The 23,156-nt window shown below is 43.8% G+C and overlaps 1 protein-coding gene across 1 annotated transcript in view; it reads right to left on the bottom strand.

Annotated features, from left to right (window-relative positions):
- The window catches only part of LOC140735884 (cadherin-22-like), a 1,045,938-nt gene that overhangs the window by 498,072 nt on the left and 524,710 nt on the right, over positions 1-23,156 (bottom strand). Inside the window, exon 4 of the mRNA XM_073061457.1 lies at positions 10,184-10,303. Coding sequence (XP_072917558.1) covers positions 10,184-10,303 — 120 coding nt within the window. The remainder of the gene's footprint in view (positions 1-10,183; positions 10,304-23,156) is intronic.

The raw sequence follows: 23,156 nt of genomic DNA, 5'->3' as shown, positions 1-23,156 counted from the left end.
GCAGAGATCACCATCACCCAGGCCATGCTCATTTCTCATTGCTGCCATCAGGTAGAAGGTACAAGTGCCTCAGGAGTCGCACCATCAGGTTCAAGAGCAGTTACTACCCCACAACCATCAGGCTCTTGAACAAATGGGATAATTACACTCACTTTCCCATCCATTGAAAGGTTCCACAACTAATGATCTCACTTTAAGGGCTCCTTATCTTATTATTTCATGTTCTAGTTAATTATTGCTATTTACTTATATTTGTATTTGCATAATTTGTTGTCATTTGCACACTAGTTGATCTTTCATTGATCCTGTTAAAGTTCTTATTGTATAGTTTTGCTGAGTATGCCTGCAGGAAAATGAACCTTAGGGTTGTATAGTTTATATATATAAAACATTAATTATATATATATATATGTGTGTGTGTGTGTGTGTGTGTGTGTGTGTGTGTGCGTGCGTGCGTGCGTGTGTACTTTGATAATAAAAACATACTTTGAACTTAGATTTCAGTATCTCAGAATCCCTGGGCTGAGAGAGGAATATTGATGTTTCCTATTACTGATCGATATCTTTTAATCTTTACAAAACATGTACCTGTACATATTGGATGAGATCAAGTCAAATATCACCTCTCTTTTCTTACTTCCCCAAGACCCGATCATTGTCACTGCAAATGCTCACACATAAAGAATGGAGACCTACCCGAGGGAGACTCTTGAGAAGTAGATGGGCCTTTGTGCTTGGAATCCAGCCGCATTAGAAATAAAAATCAGAGAGGAGAAGCATTCACCCTCTAAGTTACTTAATCTCGATATGTCTTCTTTCAAGACAGACATTTTCACCTTTCTACATACTGATTGAGTTGTGATCAGTATCACATTGCTGGCTGGTGTCTATGCTGAGCACGGACTGACTGTTGCCTTTCCTCTACTGCATGAGTGACTGTTCATCATTGAGCACCTCATTGTGTGGAGAGCATTTTGAGGTGTCTCAATATGAAGACTGCTAAATAAATGCAATCTTTTATTGCATTCTTTTTATTTACCTAGTACAAATAATTGGATGATTTGTGTTTTTTTGCTGTGTGACACAATTTGTAATTATCTGGAATAAACACTAGTTCATGCCGTTTAACACACTGCTGTGACATAACCATAAATTTCACACCTGAGAGAAGAACAGTCAATACACTGCGTGCCAATTTAGATAGTTTATTTTATCATTTATTCATTCAAGTACTACCCATACATGTTCTCTCCACTTGTAACAAATTTTAATATATTTTGCTTGTCATCTATTATTGCATTTCTGTCAGATATTATTTCAAAGGTAATAGACTCAAAATCTTTCATTCTCCAAACACCATTGCTGATCATTTCAGTTTGATGGAACACAATGCTACTCAACATGGACCAAATATCTTCTTTAAAAGATGTTAATGGGCATTCTAATTTAATTGTCAGCATGATCTCAAAGCACCTGCATCATGAACAGTTCTTTTAATTTCAAAAACATCTTTTGAACATTCATGAATGTTAAGCTGAAGAAGAATGAATTAATTAGGAGGGGTATCTGAAGTTTATTGAAGGAGGATTGTCTTACACTACATTAGATATACTGTATAAAAGTAGACGGTGGTTGAATGAGCAGATTTTAGAGAAGGAATTACTGAGCAACTTGAGTAAAAGTATTTCTAGGGCATCTCTCCGCAAAATGTTGTCATCCAGATAAATACAATGCCACATGAAAGTAACTCACACAAAATGCTAGAAGAACTCAGCAGTCAAGGCAGTCAATTTTTCGGGCTGAGACCCTTTGACAGGACTGGTGAAAAATAAATGAGGAGAGAGCAAAAAGGGAGGAGAGAGAGAACCACAAGGTGATAGGTGAAATGGGGAGTGGGAGGGATGAAGTAAATAGCTGGGAAGTTAATTGGTGAAAGAGATACATGGCTGGAGAGGGGGAGTCTGAAAGGAGAGAACAGAAGGCCAAAAGGGGTGGGGGGGGGGGGAAGAACACCAGAAGGAGGCGACGGGCAGGCATAGAGATAAGGTGAGAGAGGAAAAAGAGGATGGAGAATGGTGAAAGAGAGGGTGGGTGGGCATTACTGGAAATTCAAGAAATCGATATTCATGCCATCAGGTTGGAGGCTACCCAGATGGAATATAAGGTGTTGTTCCTCCAACCTGAGTGTGGCCTCATCGCAACAGTAGAGGAGGCCATGGATTGACATATCAGAATGGGAATGGGAAGTGGAATTAAAATGGGTGGCTACTGGAAGATCTCACCTCTTCTGGCGGACGGAGCGTAGATGCTTGGTGAAACGGTCTCCCAATCTACGCCGGGTAGCAACGATACACAGGAGGCCACACTGGGAACACCGAGTGCAGTATATGACTCTAACAGATTCACAAGTGAAGTGTAACCTCTTCTGTAAGGACTGTTTGGGGCCCTGAATGGCAGTGAAGGAGGGTGTGAAGGGGCAGGTGGGCACTTGTTCCACTTGCAAGGATAAGTGCCAGAAGAGAGGTTGTGGTGAACTACATATACCTGTCTGGACTCGCCCCCCACCCCCCCACCCCTGCTGACTGCTCCTGTGGCTCCTCCCACAGACCCCAGTATAAAGGCGATTGGAGACACAGCCCCGGACTCAGTCTCCAGGATGTTGTGTGGTGGTCACTTGCTACTTGTTCTTTCTTCCAGCCAATAAAAGCCTATATCTCGCCTCACGTCTCCGAGAGTTATTGATGGTGCATCAATTTTATTGGCTGGAAGTTTTAAAACATGGAGAGTATTTTACGTCTGGAAAAATTAGACTTGGACCCTCAAGCTCCAGAAGCAGCTATTGCCTTTGAACTCTGGCTTGCATGCTTCCAATCATACTTGCAAGTGATTCCCGTGACTGAGCCTGCCACAATGCACAAAATCCTCCTTTCCAGACTCAGTCCGAGGGTATTCTCCCTTATCAGGGACCTGCCGACCTACCAAGGGGCACTGGACGCCCCCAAAAGACAGTACCTGCGGCCAGTGAACACCGTCTACACAAGACATCGCTTAGCGACGCGGTGGCAGTGGACCGGTGAGTCGAGCGCTGAGTTTGTCTAGGCCCTACAGACATTCATGCGGGCCTGCGACTGCAGGGGACTGACGGCGGAACAGCATGTGGAGCTCCTGGTACGAGACGCCTTCGTTACGGGGATCAGGTCAGTGTACGTGCGCCAACGGCTGCTGGAAAACACCGATCTTACCTTACGCTTGACGATCGAGCTGGCCAACATGCTGGAGGTTGCTCTGCATAACGCTGATGCTGTCCAGCCACACGATCCCCTGCTGGTTCCGTGGACGCTGCAGACCCCGCCACCCGCGAGCGAATCCACCACCGCCACTGCCAGTCGCGAGTCCACGAACTCCCCGAAACCGACCACAGCTGCTGCCAGTCGCAAGTCCGCGCAGTGTTACTTCTGCGGACTTGAAAAACACCCCCAAAAATGCTGCCCGACCCGAGAAGCTACCTGCTCCAGCTGCGGAAAGAAGAGCCATTTTGCCAAGGTCTGTAAGTCTGAACCACGAACGGGGTCAGGCAGCGCTGCGTGTGAGGCATGGGGGCCGCCATCTTGGTCGCTGTCATCTTGCCTGCCTGCCTCGTGCGAGACATGGGGGTGACCATCTTTGTCGGCGCCACCTCGCCCCACCCCCGACCCACAGGTGCTTACCGGGCACCAAGACGGCGATTCAACTCTGGCCTCCGGAACCCTCGACCAAAGCGCCCCACACCAGCTTGCAAGGTCAATGATGGACATCCTGGTGGAGTGGCACAGGACTAGCTGCCTGTTTGACACGGGCAGCACTGAGAGTTTTATTGACCCGGACACAGTGCAATGCTGCGGACTCGTGACATGGCCGGTAAGCCAGAGGGTCACCTTGGCTTCTGGGTCGCATTCCACAGACATCCGGGTGGGTTGTGTAGCGACATTGGTGGTGCAGGGCACAGAATATTGGAACTTTGCGCTACTGGTCATGCCTCAACTGTGCGCACCTGTGCTATTGGAGCTGGACTTCCAGAGCCACCTCAAAAGTGTGACTATGGCATATGATGGACCCCTCCCACCACTCACTGTCAGGAATCCTCAGTTTTGTGGGACTTCGTCATATACCCCGCTACTGACCACACACACACACCGACCCACACATCCCACCCAGTACCATGCTGACAGCTGCGCTACTGACACCACTTGCAGCCTCTCCACCCTCAAGATCCCTCCCCCACCGCTGTTCGCCAACCTGATCCCCGACTGTAAACCTGTGGCGACTAAAAGCAGGAGGTACAGCGCGGGGGACAGGGCCTTCATTCAGTCGGAGGTGCAGCGGCTGCTCAGGGAGGGGATCATTGAGCCAAGCACAAGTCCTTGGAGGGCCCAGGTGATTGTTGTTCAGACCGGGCAGAAAAATAGGATGGTCATGGACTATAGCCAGACCATCAATAGGTTCACGCAGCTTGGCGTGTACCCCCTACCCTGCATCGCGGATATGGTCAACCAGATAGCTCAGTACAAGGTGTACTCAACAATAGATCTGAAATCCGCTTATCATCAGCTCCCCATCTGCCCAGAGGACCGCCCCTACACCACCTTCGAGGTGGGCGGCAGGCTCTATCACTTCCTGCGCGTCCCCTTTGGTGTCACGAATGGTGTCTCGGTCTTCCAGAGGGAAATGGACCAGATGGTGGACCAGTGCCAACTGAAGGCCACGTTTCCCTATCTGGATAACATCACCATCTGTGGTCACGACTGGCCAGATCACAACACCAACCTCCAACGATTTTTCCAAGTGGCCAAAGCCCTGAACCTTACTTATAATAGGGACAAGTGTGTGTTCGGAACCACCCGACTCACTATCCTTGGGTATGTCGTGGAGAACGGGGTCATTGGCCCTGATCCCGACCATATGCACCCCCTGTTAGAACTCCCTCTTCCCACCACCCTCAGAGCCCTCAGACGGTGCCTGGGCTTCTTTTCCTATTACGCCCAATGGGTCCCCCATTACACAGACAAGGCCCGCCCCCTGGTCAAGTCCACCACATTTCCCCTCTCTGCCGAGGCCTGCGCGGCCTTCAGCTGCATTAAAGGGGACATTGCCAAAGCAACGATGCATGCGGTGGACGAGACCATTCCCTTCCAAGTAGAGAGTGACGCCTCTGACTTCGCGCTGGCTGCTACCCTCAATCAGGCAGGAAGGCCGGTAGCATTCTTCTCTCGTACCCTTCAAGGCCCTGAAATTCGGCACTCCGCGGTGGAGAAAGAAGCCCACGCCATAATGGAAGCTAGTAGGCACTGGAGGCACTATCTCGCCGGCAAAAGGTTCACTTTGCTGACCGACCAGCGCTCAGTTGCGTTCATGTTCAGCAACCAACAGCGGGGCAAAATCAAAAATGATAAAATTTTGTGGTGGAGAATAGAACTCTCCACCTACAACTATGATATCCTGTACCAGCCTGGAAGGCTCAATGAGCCCCCTGATGCCCTATCCCGGGGAGCGTATACCAGCGCGCAGCTCGACTAGCTATACAGATCTTTGCCACCTGGGGGTCACCCGATTTTACCATCTCGTGAAAGCCCGGAACCTGCCTTACTCCTTTGAGGACATCAGGACGATGACCAGGGACTGCCAAATCTGTGCTGAGTGCAAACCGCACTTCTACCGTTCTGACAAGGCGCAATTTATCAAGGCCACCCGCCCCTTTGAGCGACTGAGTGTTGACTTTAAGGGCCCCCTTCCCTCCACCAACCGCAATGTCTACTTTTTCAACATTATCGACGAGTACTCGCGGTTCCCCTTTGCCATCCCCTGCCCCGACACCACTGCCACGTCCATCATAAAAGCCCTGCACCAGCTCTTCACACTGTTCGGATATCCCTGCTATATCCACAGTGATAGAGGGTCCTCCTTTATGAGTGACGAGCTGCGCCAGTACCTGCTGGCTAGGGGCATTGCTACTAGTCGGACCACGAGTTATAATCCCCGGGGAAATGGACAGGCAGAGAGGGAAAATGCCACAGTGTGGAAGGCCGCACTTTTAGCCCTTAAGTCAAAGGGGTTGCCGGTCTCTCGATGGCAGGAGGTCCTCCCCGAGGCACTCCACTCTATCCGCTCCCTGTTATGTACGTCCACCAATGCCACCCCTCATGAGCGCCTATTCTCTTTTCCCAGGAAGTCTGCCACTGGGACCACCCTACCGGCTTGGCTGACATCCCCAGGGCCAGTGCTGCTCTGGAAACATGCGCGGAGCAATAAATACTCCCCGCTGGTTGAGAGGGTTCATCTACTACATGCGAACCCCCAGTATGCCTACGTGGTCTTACCTGATGGGCGGGAGGACACAGTCTCCGTCCGCGACCTGGTGCCCGCAGGAGCAGCAGCCCACTACCCCGAACACTCCACGGTAACTATGAACCCTGTACCCGAGGTGACACCGCGCACACCGAGCCCTACACAGACTCCTCACGACACTCCCATACTGGGCGCCTCGCACACGCATATACCAGGTGCCTCACACATGCATGAGGGATCACTGACGCCTAGTGGGCTGATACCTCCAGTCAGGCCGGAACCAGCACAACCACCATCTCTGGTGCAATCACCACCGGCACCTGTGCAATCACAGCCGGTGCTACGTAGATCGCAGCGACAGATTCGACCACCTGACAGACATAACCTGTAAATATACTTGTAAAAAACTTCGCCCCATGGGGACTTTCTTTTAAAACAAAGGGGGGGGGTGAATGTGGGGAACTACATATACCTGTCTGGACACGCCCCCCCCCCTCCCCCCGCTGACTGCTCCTGTGGCTCCTCCCACAGACCCCTGCTGACTGCTCCTGTGGCTCCTCCCACAGACCCCTGCTGACTCCTCCCACAGACCCCTGCTGACTGCTCCTGTGGCTCCTCCCACAGACCCCCGCTGACTGCTCCTGTGGCTCCTCCCACAGACCCCCTGCTGACTCCTCCCACAGACCCCTGCTGACTCCTCCCACAGACCCCTGCTGACTGCTCCTGTGGCTCCTCCCACTGACCCCTGCTGACTGCTCCTGTGGCTCCTCCCACAGACCCCTGCTGACTCCTCCTGTGGCTCCTCCCACAGACCCCTGCTGACTCCTCCTGTGGCTCCTCCCACAGACCCCCGCTGACTGCTCCTGTGGCTCCTCCCACAGACCCCTGCTGACTGCTCCTGTGGCTCCTCCCACAGACCCCTGCTGACTGCTCCTGTGGCTCCTCCCACAGACCCCAGTATAAAGGCGATTGAGGCACAGCCCCGGCCTCAGTCTCCAGGATGTTGTGTGGTGGTCACTTGCTGCTTGTTCTTTCTTCCAGCCAATAAAAGCCTTTATCTCACCTCACATCTCCGAGAGTTATTGATGGTGCATCAGAGGTCAATGGGAAGGAATGAATAGACAAGGGAGTCGCATATGGAGCGATCCCTGCAGAAAGCAGAAAGTGGGGGTGAGGGGGAGGGAAAGATGTGTTTGATGATGGAATCCCATTGGAGGTGGTGGAAGTTACAGAGAATTATATGCTGGACATGGAGGCTGATGGGGTGGTAAGTGAGGACAAGAGGAACCCTTCCCCTGGTAGGATGGGGTAAGAACAGATGTGCATGTATATCGGTGAGACCCAATGTAAATTGGGAGACCGTTACATTGAGCACCTAAACTTTATCTGCCAGAAGATGCAGGATCTCCCAGTGGCCACCCATTTTAATACCACTTCTCATTTCATTTCGATATGTTAGTCCATGGCTTCCTCTACTGTTGCATTGAGGCCACACTCAGGTTGGAGGAACAACACCTTATATTCCATCTGGGTAGCTTCCACCCTGATGGCAAGAACTTCAATTTCTCAATTTCCAGTAATATCTACCCCTTCTCCTTTACCATTGCCAATCCCCTTTTCCCTCCCTTATCCTATCTTCTTGCCTGCCCATTGCCTCCCTTTGGTGCTCCTCCCCACCTTTTCTTTCTTCCATGGCCTTCTGTCCTCTCCTATCAGACTCCCTCTTCTCCAGCCCTGTATCCCTTTCACCAATCAACTTTACAGCTCTTTACTTTATCCCTTCCACCCCCAGTTTCACCCATCACCTTGTGTTTCACTCTCCACTCCCCCACTTTTTAAATCTACTCCTCATCTTTTTTTTCTCCAGTCCTACCAAAGGGTCTCGGCCCGAAAAGTCAACTGTACTTTTTTCCATAGATGCTGCCTGCCCTGCTGAGTTCCTCCAGCATTTTGTCTGTGTTGCTTGGATTTCCGGCATCTGCAGATTTTCTCTTGTTGGTGACTTGAACACATTGAAGTGTATTTTTATGAATAAACCATTAAATTACAACTGCTGCATTTAATTAATACTTGATTATTTGACCTCTGTGTGGACCTGCTGCCAATGCCATAGAGACAAGAGCCAATGTTTGATTGCTTATGTGCCTACTTCTCCCAAATGCTGGCTCACTAAGTTAACCTGACTGGAGCCAGCTGTCAGAAATCTCAGACCAGCATGTTCTGAAGCCAAGGTAGATAATCGACCTCCTGATCTACAACTGAACTTGGATGAGCTGTTCAGTGATAGTGCTTCACCAATGAAGCTGCCACATTAGGTCTCCCTGAGATCTGAAGCATTCCATACAAAAACCCCTCCAGCTCTCCGAACAACACCTAGCATGGATAGACTGAAACAAGGCATTGGTTCAGGTTCTCTTTCTCCAGCTGGACAGATAGACACAAAAGTATAATCAACACTAATTGCTTCATTAAACTTGGACACAGCCTATCACAGGTTTTCCCTTTGTCCAATCCCTTCTTCCCACTTTTTCTGCAATTTAAAGTTATATTTTATTTAAATCTTTCTTTAACTAATTTCTAGGAGACCACCTGCAACATCTTCTGTACATCTACTCGTACAGCTACTGTTTGTCTTGCTGAGTATTTCCAACATTTTATTTTCAATGGAAAAAGTATTTTATGCATCTCAGGAAAAACAAGAGTGAAACAGGAACTATTTATCAACTACTTATCAAAGTATGGTTAACATATGGAAACATGAGATAACACCCAGTGCTCCAGGGTAATAATCCTGCCTGGAGACAGAAGAGAGTGCGGAATGTGGATTCTGGAGTAACACGCAAACTCTGGAAGAATTCAGCAAGTCAAGCAGTATCTATGCAGGAGAAATGGACTGATGACATTTTGGGTCAAGATCCTTCATCTGGACTCAGAAATATTGACTTTTCATTCCCCTCCACTGGTGCTGTCTGATTTACTGAGCTCCTCCAACACTTTGTGTGTTGCTTATAATCCTGACTGCCTGTCTTTAAAAAGTTGTGTTATGATTTCACCACATGTTAGTGCAACTGTACACTTTCCCAGAGCATTGATAAATAAGATGACTTCTCAGTTGAAATAGCAAATGGCATGTCAAATATCATTTAGGAGGAGCATTTAAAACTCAGTGCCAAAAATCAATCAGTTTGAATAATTTCAATTGTTGATTATAGACTAATGAGGTCATGCTCTCCATTGATGGAAAGAAATAGGTTGATCAGTACTTTTATAAAAGAGGATGATCCTTTTGCCTGTATTATTCCAATATTCCAGGTCCTAATAATGGACTGTATGACATGAATGGAAGGTCACGGGAAATGAGTAACTAAAGGACGGCAAGAGAAGCGAGAGAAGAAATAAATGTGATGGAATGAAAACCAAGGAAGCAAAAAAGAGATAGAATGAGGGAGTGAAACACAAAAGGGGAATGTAAAGAGAAGAAAGAATGTGTGAGACACAGAAGAGGAAAGGAAATTGACTGAAGGAAGAGAGATGTGGAGCCACAAAGAAAAACATTGGAGAACAAGGCAAAATGCACAGAGATCAAGAAACAAGAGCGGTTGTGAAAAGGGAAAGGTGAAGAATAAGGACATTTAAGAATCACAAAATTGAGAGAAGATGATAGGTGTCGACAGAGGGATGGACAATACATTTTAATGTAAGGATATTCTGTCATTATGGAAATATTCTGATAAATTTGAGACCCAGAGACAATAAATATCCGTATCTAAGAAATCATGACAATGTGGAAAATCCATTAGAGCCTGCTATTTCTTTCCTATAGCAAGAACTGTATTCAGGACAAGGTGCAACTCCTACCTACCGGTCTTGAGATCCACTGTGAATTGGTCCTGGTCCTTCACTAGACTGTATAACAACCTTGCACTGCTTCCATATGTTGGATCGTCTGCATCTGAAGCAGTCACCTGCATCACCGACGTCCCTGCAGGAAACAGGGGCAACATTGGTCACTTTTTAAAAATTAATTACTCATGACATTAAATTATACACTAATTGTTATATTTGAGCAAATCTTATATTTGTTATATAAGATCAGGTTGTTGGCTTCAAGTGAGGTTTTCTCAAGAGTTCTTTTTATACAGTCCGTGTATTTATAGTCCAGTTCTGTCATTGCATGGGCAATTAGTGAACACATCAGCTACCTGTCGTATCCCAATCTTGATCCATACAAAATCCAAAGAACAGGATTGTTTAGTAAATTTCCAGACATAGTGTAGCTGTTGTCATTCCCTTATGGGGCAGATTGGGAGAGACTTCAGAATTCATTGTGTCTCACCTCTGCTCATTAACTGGATATTCAAAGCAAAACAATGAAACTGTTACAACGCAGGCCTGCTTTAAATTCTTTGTTACAAATATGCATGTAGAGGTTCATAGGGCACACAGAAACATTGGTATTTCTGGGAAGGAAGAAATCCTATAAAGTCTCACTTCCAAATGTAGAGAGCTCGAGAAACTTATGGCAGAGAAGAGACACCTTGCTCATGCTCTTGTTATTCCTTTTTGGACGTAACAGTAGTGGAAAATGCCACACATTATTTAGAAGTATTGCGAAATAATAATCAACAAATTTTCATTGATCATGGATGCAGAATGAAGGGGTATAAAATACAATCAATGCATCATTAAGAAGCAATCCATTATTATCAACTGGTCCTCTGTTCATCTGAGAAGCAGGTTCTTGAGAAACAGCTAAAGGATTAAGGAAGAAAAAAGAAATGCACTAGAGAGCACCCTACAAATAATGGTTCAGAGTTCCCGACTTGAATTAAAATAATCTCCGTTCTGTGCTGCCCTCAGTCCCACAGCTGCAGTATATGTCATTCTCACATTATCATGCGGCAGGTGACATATTATTTCCAGTATATCAAACTCCAGCCAAAGAGTCCTTTTTTTTCCCGTGATGATTAATGTAAAAAGGAAGCACTGTCATGTGTCCCTTTCAATACTCAAAGTGATTTTTTGAATATGAATGTATAGTATGAGATAGTGTATGATTGTGCGATTCTACCGTATGATCCAAACAGCGATTTAGTTCCTGAACCAACATGGATAACTGCACTCACCTCAACACTGAACTAATTCCATGACCTGTAGACTCCCATTCAAGGACTCTACAACTCATGTTTTCAATATTAATAATTATTTTATTGCTTTTTTGTATTTGCACAGGCTGACTTCTTTTGCATTGTTTGTCTGTCTCTGTCTAGGTTTTCAATGATTCTATTGTATTTTTTATATCTACTGTGAATGCCTGCAAGAGAATGAATCTTAAGGTAGTATATAGTGACAAATACAATATGTATTTTGATAATAAATTTGCCTTAAACTTGAACTTGAAACTATGGAACTTTTATTTCTTTGAGAATGTTGTGCTTGCAGGGTGCAGTGAGCTGCAGACATTGAGAGAGGTGATGCAACCGTAGAGAAATTTAATTTGAAACCAACAAGTGATTCTGGAACCTGCTCACCATGAGTGTACCAGACTGACATTACCAGGTAACAATTCTGTGTGTCAGGCGGAAAACTTAGATTATAACAGTAAAGGTATCTTGAAGCAGGGGCAATGATGCATAAGAATTTAGTGACTTGCACAGCAGCTCCTGGAGTTTCAAAGGTACAAATTAAAATCAGAAGAACCATCCAGGTATTTTTTGTGGTTTACAATTTCAATTCGATAAATCTAATTTAAATGTCTTACCTAGCAGATATTGGTCTTTGAGACTCATACCCACATACAATTGGCTCCCCACTGGTTAATCAGAAATTATGGTAAAAAATCATCCATAATCGAGAAAGGATAAACAAAGGGATATTTAAGCTATCAGAGCAATTCAGCTTAAGGCCAGAAACTAAAAATTAGCCTTAGCTGAAAATCCCAAAAGTGGACCCACTTTCTTCTCTGGCAGAATCCTTGAATTCTTCCAGTGAATCAAATCCTGCATTCCCACAAAATGTCCATTTGCCATAAAACCTCATGCTTAACCGTGTCAGTATACAAAATCTGCCTGTAATACAAATTGTACATAATATCTCCTTTTAAAATTAAGCCATATTGATGCAATGTTCTTTCTGAATAATTTATCTATGACAAGTTTGAAAAAGAAGAGGTATCCTGCAAATAGTCAGCTGTATCCTGAGGCCTGGAATGTGCTTTTCCAATCATATTTATTACCAGTTATATTTATATAGTTGTTTTGGGTTCATGGTTGAAATATTTTCAATTCTTCCTTCTCTGTCCCCAGGGCCATCCTGTCCTACGTTAGTTATTAATGGGATTATACAAATTTTTGTTTCCTTCACCATTATTATCAGGAGCACTTTTGTCAGGCATTCTGTTGACCCCATTGATGGAGCACTGAAATTGGGAACATATTTGACTCACCTGACAATTATCACTTTAATCAAGAGGACTGCCATGGCTTGGCCTTGCTATTTGACTGTATATTAAGAATCATGTACAAATTCACCTCCACCCTCAGAATAAAGCTAAAAGCTGGTGCTGAGAAATCCACACTAATCACCAATTTGATACTGTGCAATAACTACTGTGACGCTGTAACCAACTACTGTAACCAAGTGGTTAGGGTGTTCGGCTAGCGACCTGAAGGTCGTGAGTTTGAGTCCGGCCGAGGCAGCGTATGTGTCCTTGAGGAAGGCACTTAACCACACAATGCCCCAGTCTACCCAGCTGGAAAATGGGTACCGGCAAATGCTGGGAATTAACCTTGCGATAGACTGATGTCCTATCCGGGGGGGGGGGGGGGGGAGTCTCATACCCTCAGTCACTTCATGCACCAGCCTGAAGAGCCACAATGGCTCAGGACTGGACTTTGAATAACTACCTTCACCAAGAACGACATGGGGGGAAAAAAACTGCCTAATAAACCAAGGTAATAACTTTTAGAGGCAACACAAGTGAATCTGCAGATGCTGGAAATAAATAAAAACACAAAATGCTGGCAGAACTCAGCAGGCCAGACAGCATTTTGTGTTTTTAATAACTTTTAGAACTGGCCAGAAGGACTGCAGATTATGTGCTTTTGAACCCACCTTTTAAATTTTAAAAGATTTACCAGATTGTAAATCCACCTTTTTTTTAGGTGGATTTAGTGAACATAATGTCATTACCTTCAAATTAATTATGGAAATGGAGAGGTCTTGAACTTGGGTTGAGATTCTAAATTGGAGAAAGGCCAATTTTGATGGTATCAGAAAGGATCTGACAAGTGGGGTTTGGGATATTTTCTGGTAAAGGGCTGCTTGGTATGTGGAAGGCTTTTAAAAGTGAAACTTTGAGAGTAAAAAGTTTGTATGTTTCTGTCAGAATAAACGGCATGGTCAACAGGTTTAAGGAGCCTAGATTTTCAAAAGATATTGCGGCCCTGGTTAAGGGAAGGAAGAAGGTGCATAGCAGGTATAGACAGGTAGAAACAAATAAGGTACTTGAGGAGTATAAGAAATGCAAGAGAACACTGAAGGAGGAAATCAGGAGGGCTAAAAGAAGCCATGACATTGCTCTAGTAGACAAGATGAAGGGGACTCCTGAAGGCTTCTACAGATATATTAAAAACAAAAGAATATCAAAGGACAAAATTAGTCCTCTGGAAGATCAGAGTGGTAATCTATGTGTGGAGCTGAAAGAGATGGGAGAAGATCTTAAATGGATTATATTGCATCTGCGTTTACTCAGGATACAGACACAGAGTCTAAGGAAGTGAGGCGCAAGGTCACAGACCCTGTACAGATTACAGAAGGGTAGGTGTTTGCTCTCTTGAGGCAAACTAGGGTGGACAAATCCTCTGGCCCTCACAAGGTATTCCCTTGGATTCTGTGGGAGGCAATTGCAGAAATTGCAGGGACTCTAGCAGAGATATTTAAAACATCCTTAGCCACATGCTAGAAACTGAAGGTTTTGGAGGATAGCTAATGTTGTTCCATTGTTTAAGAAAGACTGTAAATATAAGCCAAAAAATTATTGGCTAGTGAGTCTGACATCGGTAAGTGGAAAGCTAATGAAAAATATTCTAAGGGACCAGATATCTAAGTACTTGGATAGCAGAAACTGGTTAGGGATGGTCAGCATGGCTTTATGCGTGGTAGGTTGTGTCTAACAAATCTTATAGAACTTTTTGAGGAAGTTACTATTAAAGTTGATTAAGGCAACACAAGGCCATTGACAAGTTCACACATGAGAGTTTGGTCAAGAAGGTTCAGCTGCTTAGCATTCAAGATGAGATAGGAAATTGGATTAGACATTGACATCACAGGAGAAACCAGTGAGTGGTAGCAGATGGTTGCCTCTCTTACTGGAGGCCTGGAACTAGTGGTGTGCCACAGGGACTGGTGCAGGATCCATTATTGATTGTTATCTATATCAATAATCTGGATGATAATGTGGTAAACTGGATCAGTACTTTACGGATGTCACCAAGATTAGTGGACAACGAGGAAGACTACCAAAGCTTGAAACAGGATCAGGACCAGGTGGAATAATGGAATGGAATGGACTGAAAAATGGCAGATGGAATTTGATACAAAACAAGTATGAGGTGTTGCACTTTGGGATGAAAGCCAGGGTAGGTCTTACATGGTGAGCAGTAGAACACTGAGGAGTGTGATAGAGCAGATGGAATACAGGTGAAAGTGGTGTCACAGATAGAGAGAAAGCTTTTGGCACGTTGGCCTTCATAAATCAATATTTTCAATACAGGAGTTGGGATTTTGTCTTTGGTCATCTACCTACAGGAAAACTACAAATAAGATTGAAAGAGTACAGAGAAAATTAACAAGGATTTTTCCAGGTCTTAAGTGCCTGAGTTATCGAGAAAGGTTGAATAGGTTAGGACTTTACTTCCTAGAACATATAAGTCTGAGGGAGATTTGATAGAGGTATACAAAATTATGAGGAGTATAGATATGGTAAACACAAGCAGATTTTTTTTCCACTAAGGCTGGCTGAGACTCTCACTAGAGGTTAAGGATGAAATATGAAATGTTTAAGGGGAATATCAGGGAGAACTTCGTCACTCAGAGGGTGGTGAGAGTGTGGAACGAGTTGCCAGCACAAGTGGTGGATACGGGGTTGACTCAACATTTAAGAGAAATTTGAATAGGTACATGTTGGAGGTGTATGGAGTGCTATGATTCATGTTCAAGTTGATAGAATGAGCCAGATGAATGGTTAAGTATAGACCAGGTGGGCTGAAGGTCCTATTTCTGTGCTGTAGTGTTCTTTGAGTGTATGACTCTATGCTTCATACAGATTGATGTGCTTTGATTGGTTTTCCTTGTTTTGCTATCAATAACTTCCCTTCTGGTCTATAATTAAGGGAATTAGCAGTGTTAAGGGAACACTAACTGTTGTCTAAATCAATGAGGTGCTGATTTGATGGTCTCTCTTTCCGTATTTTATACTCATGGATAAATTTCAAACACATTAGGTTTATTTTTAATAGAAATTATTTAATTATATAGGTATTCAAACATAGTAACGTAGAAGTGCCTGCTTGCTGACACAGTGGGCTCCTTCAATGTCTTAATGTCTAATATTGCTACCATTTTGTAAGGTCTTACGCTCCCAAAGGCTGCAAACTATTGGCATGAAATTGCTCATAACTCAACACTAACCACTGCACAGAGGAGCCATCAGCAATATGGGTGCTCAATAAAAAAATATTTTACAGAGGTTATGCAGAGAGATTCTTATACCACCATTAAGACATAGAGGGAGATTTATGCTCTATGTGTAGAGAGTGTGGGACCACTTGGTTGATAAAGTGGAAAAGCACATCATTGATATGCCAATGAGCATGAGAAATAGAACATAATTTTTGGAACTTGTCATTAAGCAACTGAAGATTGTTTTAAAAAAGCTGATAAGTCCACTGGAGCTAAACTATTCACTTAAATTAATATCTCCGGCATTCTATAAAGTGAAATTTAGTTAACCCTTTGAATGCAGTGAGCTAATTACAGTAGAGGCATGGGCTTTTTTATGTAGAAGATGATGTTTTGGGCATTTTTCTTGACTTATATATTTTCAGACAGAATGTCCCAGAGATTTCTGGAAATGAAGGCAGATCATGTATTTCCTTCATTTTCTTTCGTCACTTTCTTATCAGACTTCATTAGCTCCCTACTCTATTCCTTGTCTTCAGCATATTCAGCCTTCTTTCAAGTAATTCTCCATTGTTTCCCCCCCCTTAACTACTCCATGGAGTAGTGATTTCCACATTCTTCCAAGCTTCTGAGCGAAGACATTCCTCTGAGGTCAGCATTCGGATGTCTGCTACCTTATACTGATTGTCCTCGTGATCCACAGGACAGACCAGCTAGAGGAGCTCTGTCCATCGACACTCCATAATAATTTTGCCCTTGTCAATGAGAACAACTCTTGTTCATCTAAACTCAAAAATATACAAGCGCAGTCTGTTTAAACTTCCCTCATATAATAAACCAACCATCTTTGGAATCAATCTGCTGAATCTTCACTGCACTACTCTGATCGCAAGTCTATCTTTACTTATTTATTGAGGGATAACGTGGAATAGACTCTTCCAGCTCTTTGAGGTGTGCCTCTCAGCAGACCATGATTTAACCCTACCCTAATCGCAGGACAATTTATAGTGACCAATGATCCTACTAACTGGTCCATCTTTGGACTGTGGGAGGAAACTGGAGCACCTGGAGAAAACACACACCTTTGGTAGGAAGATTAGAATTTACACTATCTTCCAAATGCAGTTTTACCAGAGTCAAATATTAAAGGAACAAGCTTTCTTAACTCTTACATACAGGCTCGCCTGGGTCTCACTTATTGCATGCATTCAGTATGCATTGTACTGTATTAATTTGTGCTAAATGAACTCAACTTCTAAATGCTGATTCTATTGCAGGCATACTCAGTCCAGATAAATGTTATCCGGAGAAGAAGGATCATCTCCCATTTTCTTCTTCCCGAGTCTGCAATTGTGTTTCCTGCATTATGCTTGTTTGGGTGTCAAAAGGATGACATCTTTGAAAGCGCAATAGTTAATGGCAAGTCATTAGGTTACTTTGCAAGTACTTCAAACTAATGCATTGTAGAAGAAAGAGCTGCATTTGCCAAGTGTACATTGAAACATACGAGGAGTGATTGATAAGTTCGTGGCCTAAGGTAGAAGCAGTCAATTTTAGAAAACCTAGCGCATTTACTTTTCCTACATTTACACACTTAGTCCAGCAGTCGTGGAGCATACGGATCCCTTCTTTGTAGAAGTTGGCATCTTGGACCTCCAGAAGTGGTCCACAGCATGGGGTGATTGATAAATTTGTGGCTTATGGTTGAAGGAGATGAGTTATTAACTTCAAACTTTCTGCATTTTCACTCAAAGAGTTGAACTGCACGTGCATGTAACAAGAGCCGTATAGCTCATCTCCTTCTATCTTAGGTCATGAACTTATCAATCACCCCTGCTGTGGACCACCTGGAGGTCCAAGACACTCTTGTTACATGCACATGCAGTTCAACTCTTTCAGTGATAATGCAGAAAATTTGAAGTTAATAACTCATCTCCTTCTACCTTAGGCCACAAACTTATCAATCACCCCTGCTGTGGACCACTTCTACAAAAATGGGATCCGTATGCTCCACAACCGCGGGACTAAATGTGTAAATGTAGGAGGGGACAATGTTGAAAAATAAATGTGCTAGGTTTTCTAAAATTGATTCCTTCTACCTTAGGCCACAAACTTATCAATCACCCCTCGTTCTGTACAGTGAAATGAGTTATTTTGCACCAATAGCCAACCCCGTCTGAGGATGTGTTGGGACAGCCTGCAAGTGTTGTCACACTTCCGCTGTCAACATAGTATGCCCACAACTTACTAAGCTGTACACCTTCACGATGTTGGAGGAACTCAGCAGGCCAGGGAGCATCTATGGAAAAGAGTTTCCAGCCGAGTCCCTTCATCAGGACCTGCCTGCTGAGTTCCTCCAGCATTTTGTGTGTGTTGCTTGGATTTCCAGCATCTGCAGATTTTCTCTTTTTATGATTGTACCAGTTAGTAGATTAACTGGTCATTGTAAGTCGTCCCATGATTAGACTAGGGTTAAGTCGGTGGTAGCTGTGGCCTGAAGAGCAAGAAGGGCCTATTCAAGCTTCATCTTTAAATTTAAAAAAAATAAAAGATGGTCATTAAGCCTTGAGTCATGTCACAGAAAGTTAGTCCACCAAGTGAAAAGGAGATCACTTTGAAAGCATAAGGCTCATGGTCAATAGGAGGGTTTCAGGAGAAAGTGTGGGCTAGAGTTTGGGTGGGAAGAATTCTACTGGAAGGGTAGAGGTGTGGAGTGATTTTGGAAAGACCTGGGGTTACATTTCACTTTTTGAAGTGTTAACCCGACTTTTGTCAGCCCTGCGTTATGCATTAGCTCTTTCCCCGCCCAATCTATCAACTGGAACAACAAGCATGGCTTATGATAATATTTGTGGATATGCACACTAACTCAGTGGCCACTTTATAAAGTGACATTGATAGTATGTTCATGATCTTCTGCTGCCTTAGCCCATCCACTTCAAAATTCAATGTATTCTGTGTTCTGCACAACATTGTTGTAACATGGAGTTATCCAAGTTACTGTCACCTTCCTGTCAGCTTGGACCAGTCTTGCCATTCTCCTCTGACCTCTCTCAAGGCATTTTCACCCATAGAACTGGGGCTTACCGGATGTATTTTTGTTTGTTGTGCCATTCTCTGTAAACTCTAGACACTGCTGTGCATGAAAATCCCAGGAGTTCAGCAGTTTCAGAGATAATCAAACTGCCCCATCTGGCACCAACAATCATTCCACAGTCAAAGCTTAGATCATATCTCCTCCCCATTCTGTTGTTTGGTCTGAACAACAACTGAACCTCTTGACCATGTCTTCATGCTTTTATGCATTGAATTGCTAGCATATGATTAGCAGATTAGATAGTTACATTAATGAGCAGGCATACAGGTGTACCTAACAAAGTGGCAACTGAGTGTATTTGTCCAGATTAATGCTTTTAATATTTTGCATGTCACATGTAAAGGAGGGAGAATGATTGGTGAACGTTGAAACATAGAATAACTTGCAGCAACGGAATTTTCAGATAAAGGATGACAAATAAGCAAGACATTACATTGATATAGACTTCTCCTCCTTTCTCCCTCAGTGTTTATCTAATTTCTCCTGAGATGCCTCTGTCCTTTTCACTTCAGCTTCACATTGGCAGGAGAAATAACAGGCCAGCCAACCTAAAATGCATTTTTACAAATCCCTATCAGCATTTTAGTTCCTGACCTTTGTATCTGACTTTTTATTTCCATGGATTCTAATAAGAATTTGAAATGAATGACTGTGTGAAATCTTAAGCCAGTAACTTGAGTATGTACCATGTGAGGAGCAGCAGAGGCCGTGGGGAATCTGATAGAAATTTATAAAATTAGGAGTGGCATAGACAGAGTACACAGCTGATATTTTCCCCCAGGATCAGAATGTCTAATACTCGAAAGGCATGCATTTACTGTGGGCAGGGTGGGGGCGGGGAGGAGTGAAAGTTTAAAGGAAATGTATGGGGTAGGCATTTTTTTTTATTTACACAGAGTCTTGACTTGAACAGAGGATGGATTAAGGATGGATTTGTAATCAGCAAGAACAGCATTAAAAATGGCAGATTTTATCCTGCCTTCAGCAAGCGTCTCCCTGAAGCGAAACGACTATTTTTTAGCAGGTCCCTGAAGGTAATTGAGATGCAGCTAATGAATAAACTTGCACTGAGCAAATCAATACAGAGAATTTGACCGTAGCGACATGCGCATGCCAGCTCCAGCTACCCCTTGCATGGTTGACAGAAGGCTTGAGGCTCATTGATGGAGGTTCTACAATGCAAGGGTGTGCACAGGGCTTTGTGATGCTAAATATCCAATGGCATCACTTATTTCTGCTGAAAGTTAGCCTGCGCAGTTGTCAAATTGCTTCATGTTTTGACATGGGAAGTCATCTTCTCTCTTTGAAGCACAGAGCGTAAAAAGTTTAACCCATGACTACACAAGTGGATATGATGCTAAAGAAGGAATTCAGCATGCTTGCCTTCATCTGCTGAGTACAGAAGTTGGGGAATCATGTTGCAGTACATGAATTTTTATGTGGGCCATATATGGAGTACTGTGTGCAGTTCTGGTTCACCACTTTATAGGATGGACATGGAGTCTTTGAGAGGGCTGCATGTTATGTTTTGTAACTCCAAAGCATAAAACTAATTGAAAGAGAAACAAGGGAGCTGAGGATAACCTGTGTACAGTATATTTAATTGTACTTAGTGAGCCGCACAAAGGTGATGTGGTGGTGTAATGACGTATTATATTGATGCTTTCTTAATTATAACCCATAATGAATTAGTGTACAAAGAATTAATTATCAAAATTATATTAACAATATTACTCAAAAATTACTGAAATATTAAATACAATGCACACCTTCCTGTTTAGCTATAAACTTTAACTCAATTTAGAATGCTTCTCAACTCAAATATGTAATGCAATGTTCATAGTGATTAATTGCTGAGGAGCCTTTCTTATTCTTGTGGGATAACGTCTTTCCTGATGAGGAGGATCACACTGTTTAGCAGGTGAGAGTTGTGGCTGTGAAACAATCTCTGCTCCTGAGGCCACCTTCATGGTGGTTGTAGGAGTTGACTCTGAGACTGCAGAAAGTGCTTCTGACAGCTCTCGCCACCTTTCTTCTCTAACAATTGACTCTGCTCTCCTGAAATGATTGTTGCGTCATCTCCAGAAGACATCAGATACAATCTTCACTGTGTAGGAGAGTCTTCCATTTCTGTCCTTAATCTTTCCAGGTACCCATTTTTGATTACCACTTTAGTCCCTCACCAGGACAGCTTGTCCAGGTGTGAAACGTTGAACTAACTTGTTTGAGCAGTCCTCAATTTGTCTCAGCTGTTTGTCCTCCATACTCCTGAGTTTGGGTTTGAGGAGATCCAAACATGAGCACAATGGACAACCCAGGAACAACACAGCCAGTGAGATGTTGTTGCATTGCATTATGCAACAAGGAAATTGGCGAGCTTCAGATCTGGTGTCAGTGTAGTTTATTCTGTTGACCTTTCTCACAGTTCATTCTTTAGACTCTGGACAAACCCTTCCACAAAGACTTATTCCATTTCATTTCAGGAATGACTGAACCTGTTCCGCAACAAACTGTGGTCCATTGTCACTGACTAAGTATTCTGGAACTCCAGTCCTTGAGAAGAGTCTTTTCAAAACATCAGCACTGTGCAAAGCTATATTACAGGCTTTTGAGGTGGTAACACTACTTTGCAGATGCATCCACCACTACCAAGAAATTTGTGCATATCAAATCATTTGGCAAAATCCACAAGATTCCTCTGCCAGTGCAGTGCAGGCCATTCCTAGGGATGGAGAGGTGCTATTCTTGGCATCTTCTGGACGTGTTGGCATCCCAAACAGCACATGGCAAGCTGCTTGATCTGCTGATCTGTCCCAGGCCACCAGGCAAAGCATTGAACCATCACTTTCATGTTCATCACGCACAGCATAGATGACTGGCATGTAGCTGCTCTAATACTTCAGTTCTGTTTGAGTGGTACAGCAACTCTCAATCCCACGTAAAGCAACCTCTGTTATCCTGGGCAAGTTTATCCCAGCGCTGATAAAAACTGGAATTTCTGCTGCACATTCAGCTGTTTCGTGTTGCCAGGTAGACCTAATACAGTGTGGGGTCTTTTTTTTTTGTTTTCCTTTGGATCCTCTCTGCCATAATATGAAAACTTTCAATTTGCATTATGGAGGATATGTCAAGAGGAGCGTCCTGTTTTGTAAATTTTTCAGTTATTTCCTTTTCTAAGCGTAAACAGGACAATCCATCAGAATTTCCACAATTAGTCGATCTCTTGAATTCGATCGTGCAATTGTGACTTCCCAGAAACAGAGCCCATCTCTGCGTTCATGCTGCTGCTGTAAATGGAGTACCCTTCTGTGGAGTGAAGTTGGACACTAGTTGATACTTCTTTCACCCCAAACCAGATACAATACTTCTCTGTCAATCTGTGTGTAATTTTTCTCTGCAGCTGCAAGAAAACATATTGCAAAGGTTTTGGGGCATTCACTTCCATCACTCATCACATGTGACATGACTGCAGCTGTATCATAAAGCGAGGTGTCACAGGCAAGGTACACTGGACAATGCGGATCATAATGTGCATGTCCAGTGTCTGATGTCATGATTTTCTTTGCCGTTTGAAAAGCCACTTCAGATTGCTTGTCCATTTCAGTTTCTTTATGATTTGTAGTAATAAGTTCAAGAAGTAGAGTACGGTAGCCAAGTTTGGCAAGAATCTGTTACAGTAATTGACAAATCCTAAAAAGGACAACAACTGTGACAGGTCTTTTGGCCTTGGGGCATCCAACACTGATTGCACCTCATCAACACACTTTTGTAATCCTTGTGCGCCAATAGTGTGACCACACTATGTGAAGCTTGGTTTAAAGAATTCACACTTGTGTGTTGTGTTCTGACTCTATAGTCTTCTAATATTTTTAACTCTGTCATGAAATGTTAGAGATGTCCCTTGTCGTCCTCACCAGAAACAATAATGTCATCCTGTTAACACTGCCTGGGCAGCCTTGCAGCACTTTCTGCCAGAGTGCAGTGCGGATGCTACTCCAAAAATAAGCCTATTATAGTGATAAAGCCCCTTGTGAATGTTTATGGTGAGAAACATTTT

Source organism: Hemitrygon akajei, chromosome 11 (assembly GCF_048418815.1).
Source record: "Hemitrygon akajei chromosome 11, sHemAka1.3, whole genome shotgun sequence".
Lineage (NCBI taxonomy): Eukaryota > Metazoa > Chordata > Chondrichthyes > Myliobatiformes > Dasyatidae > Hemitrygon > Hemitrygon akajei.
Note: the sequence above shows the minus strand (reverse complement) of the source record. Positions and strands in the feature narration are given on the sequence as shown.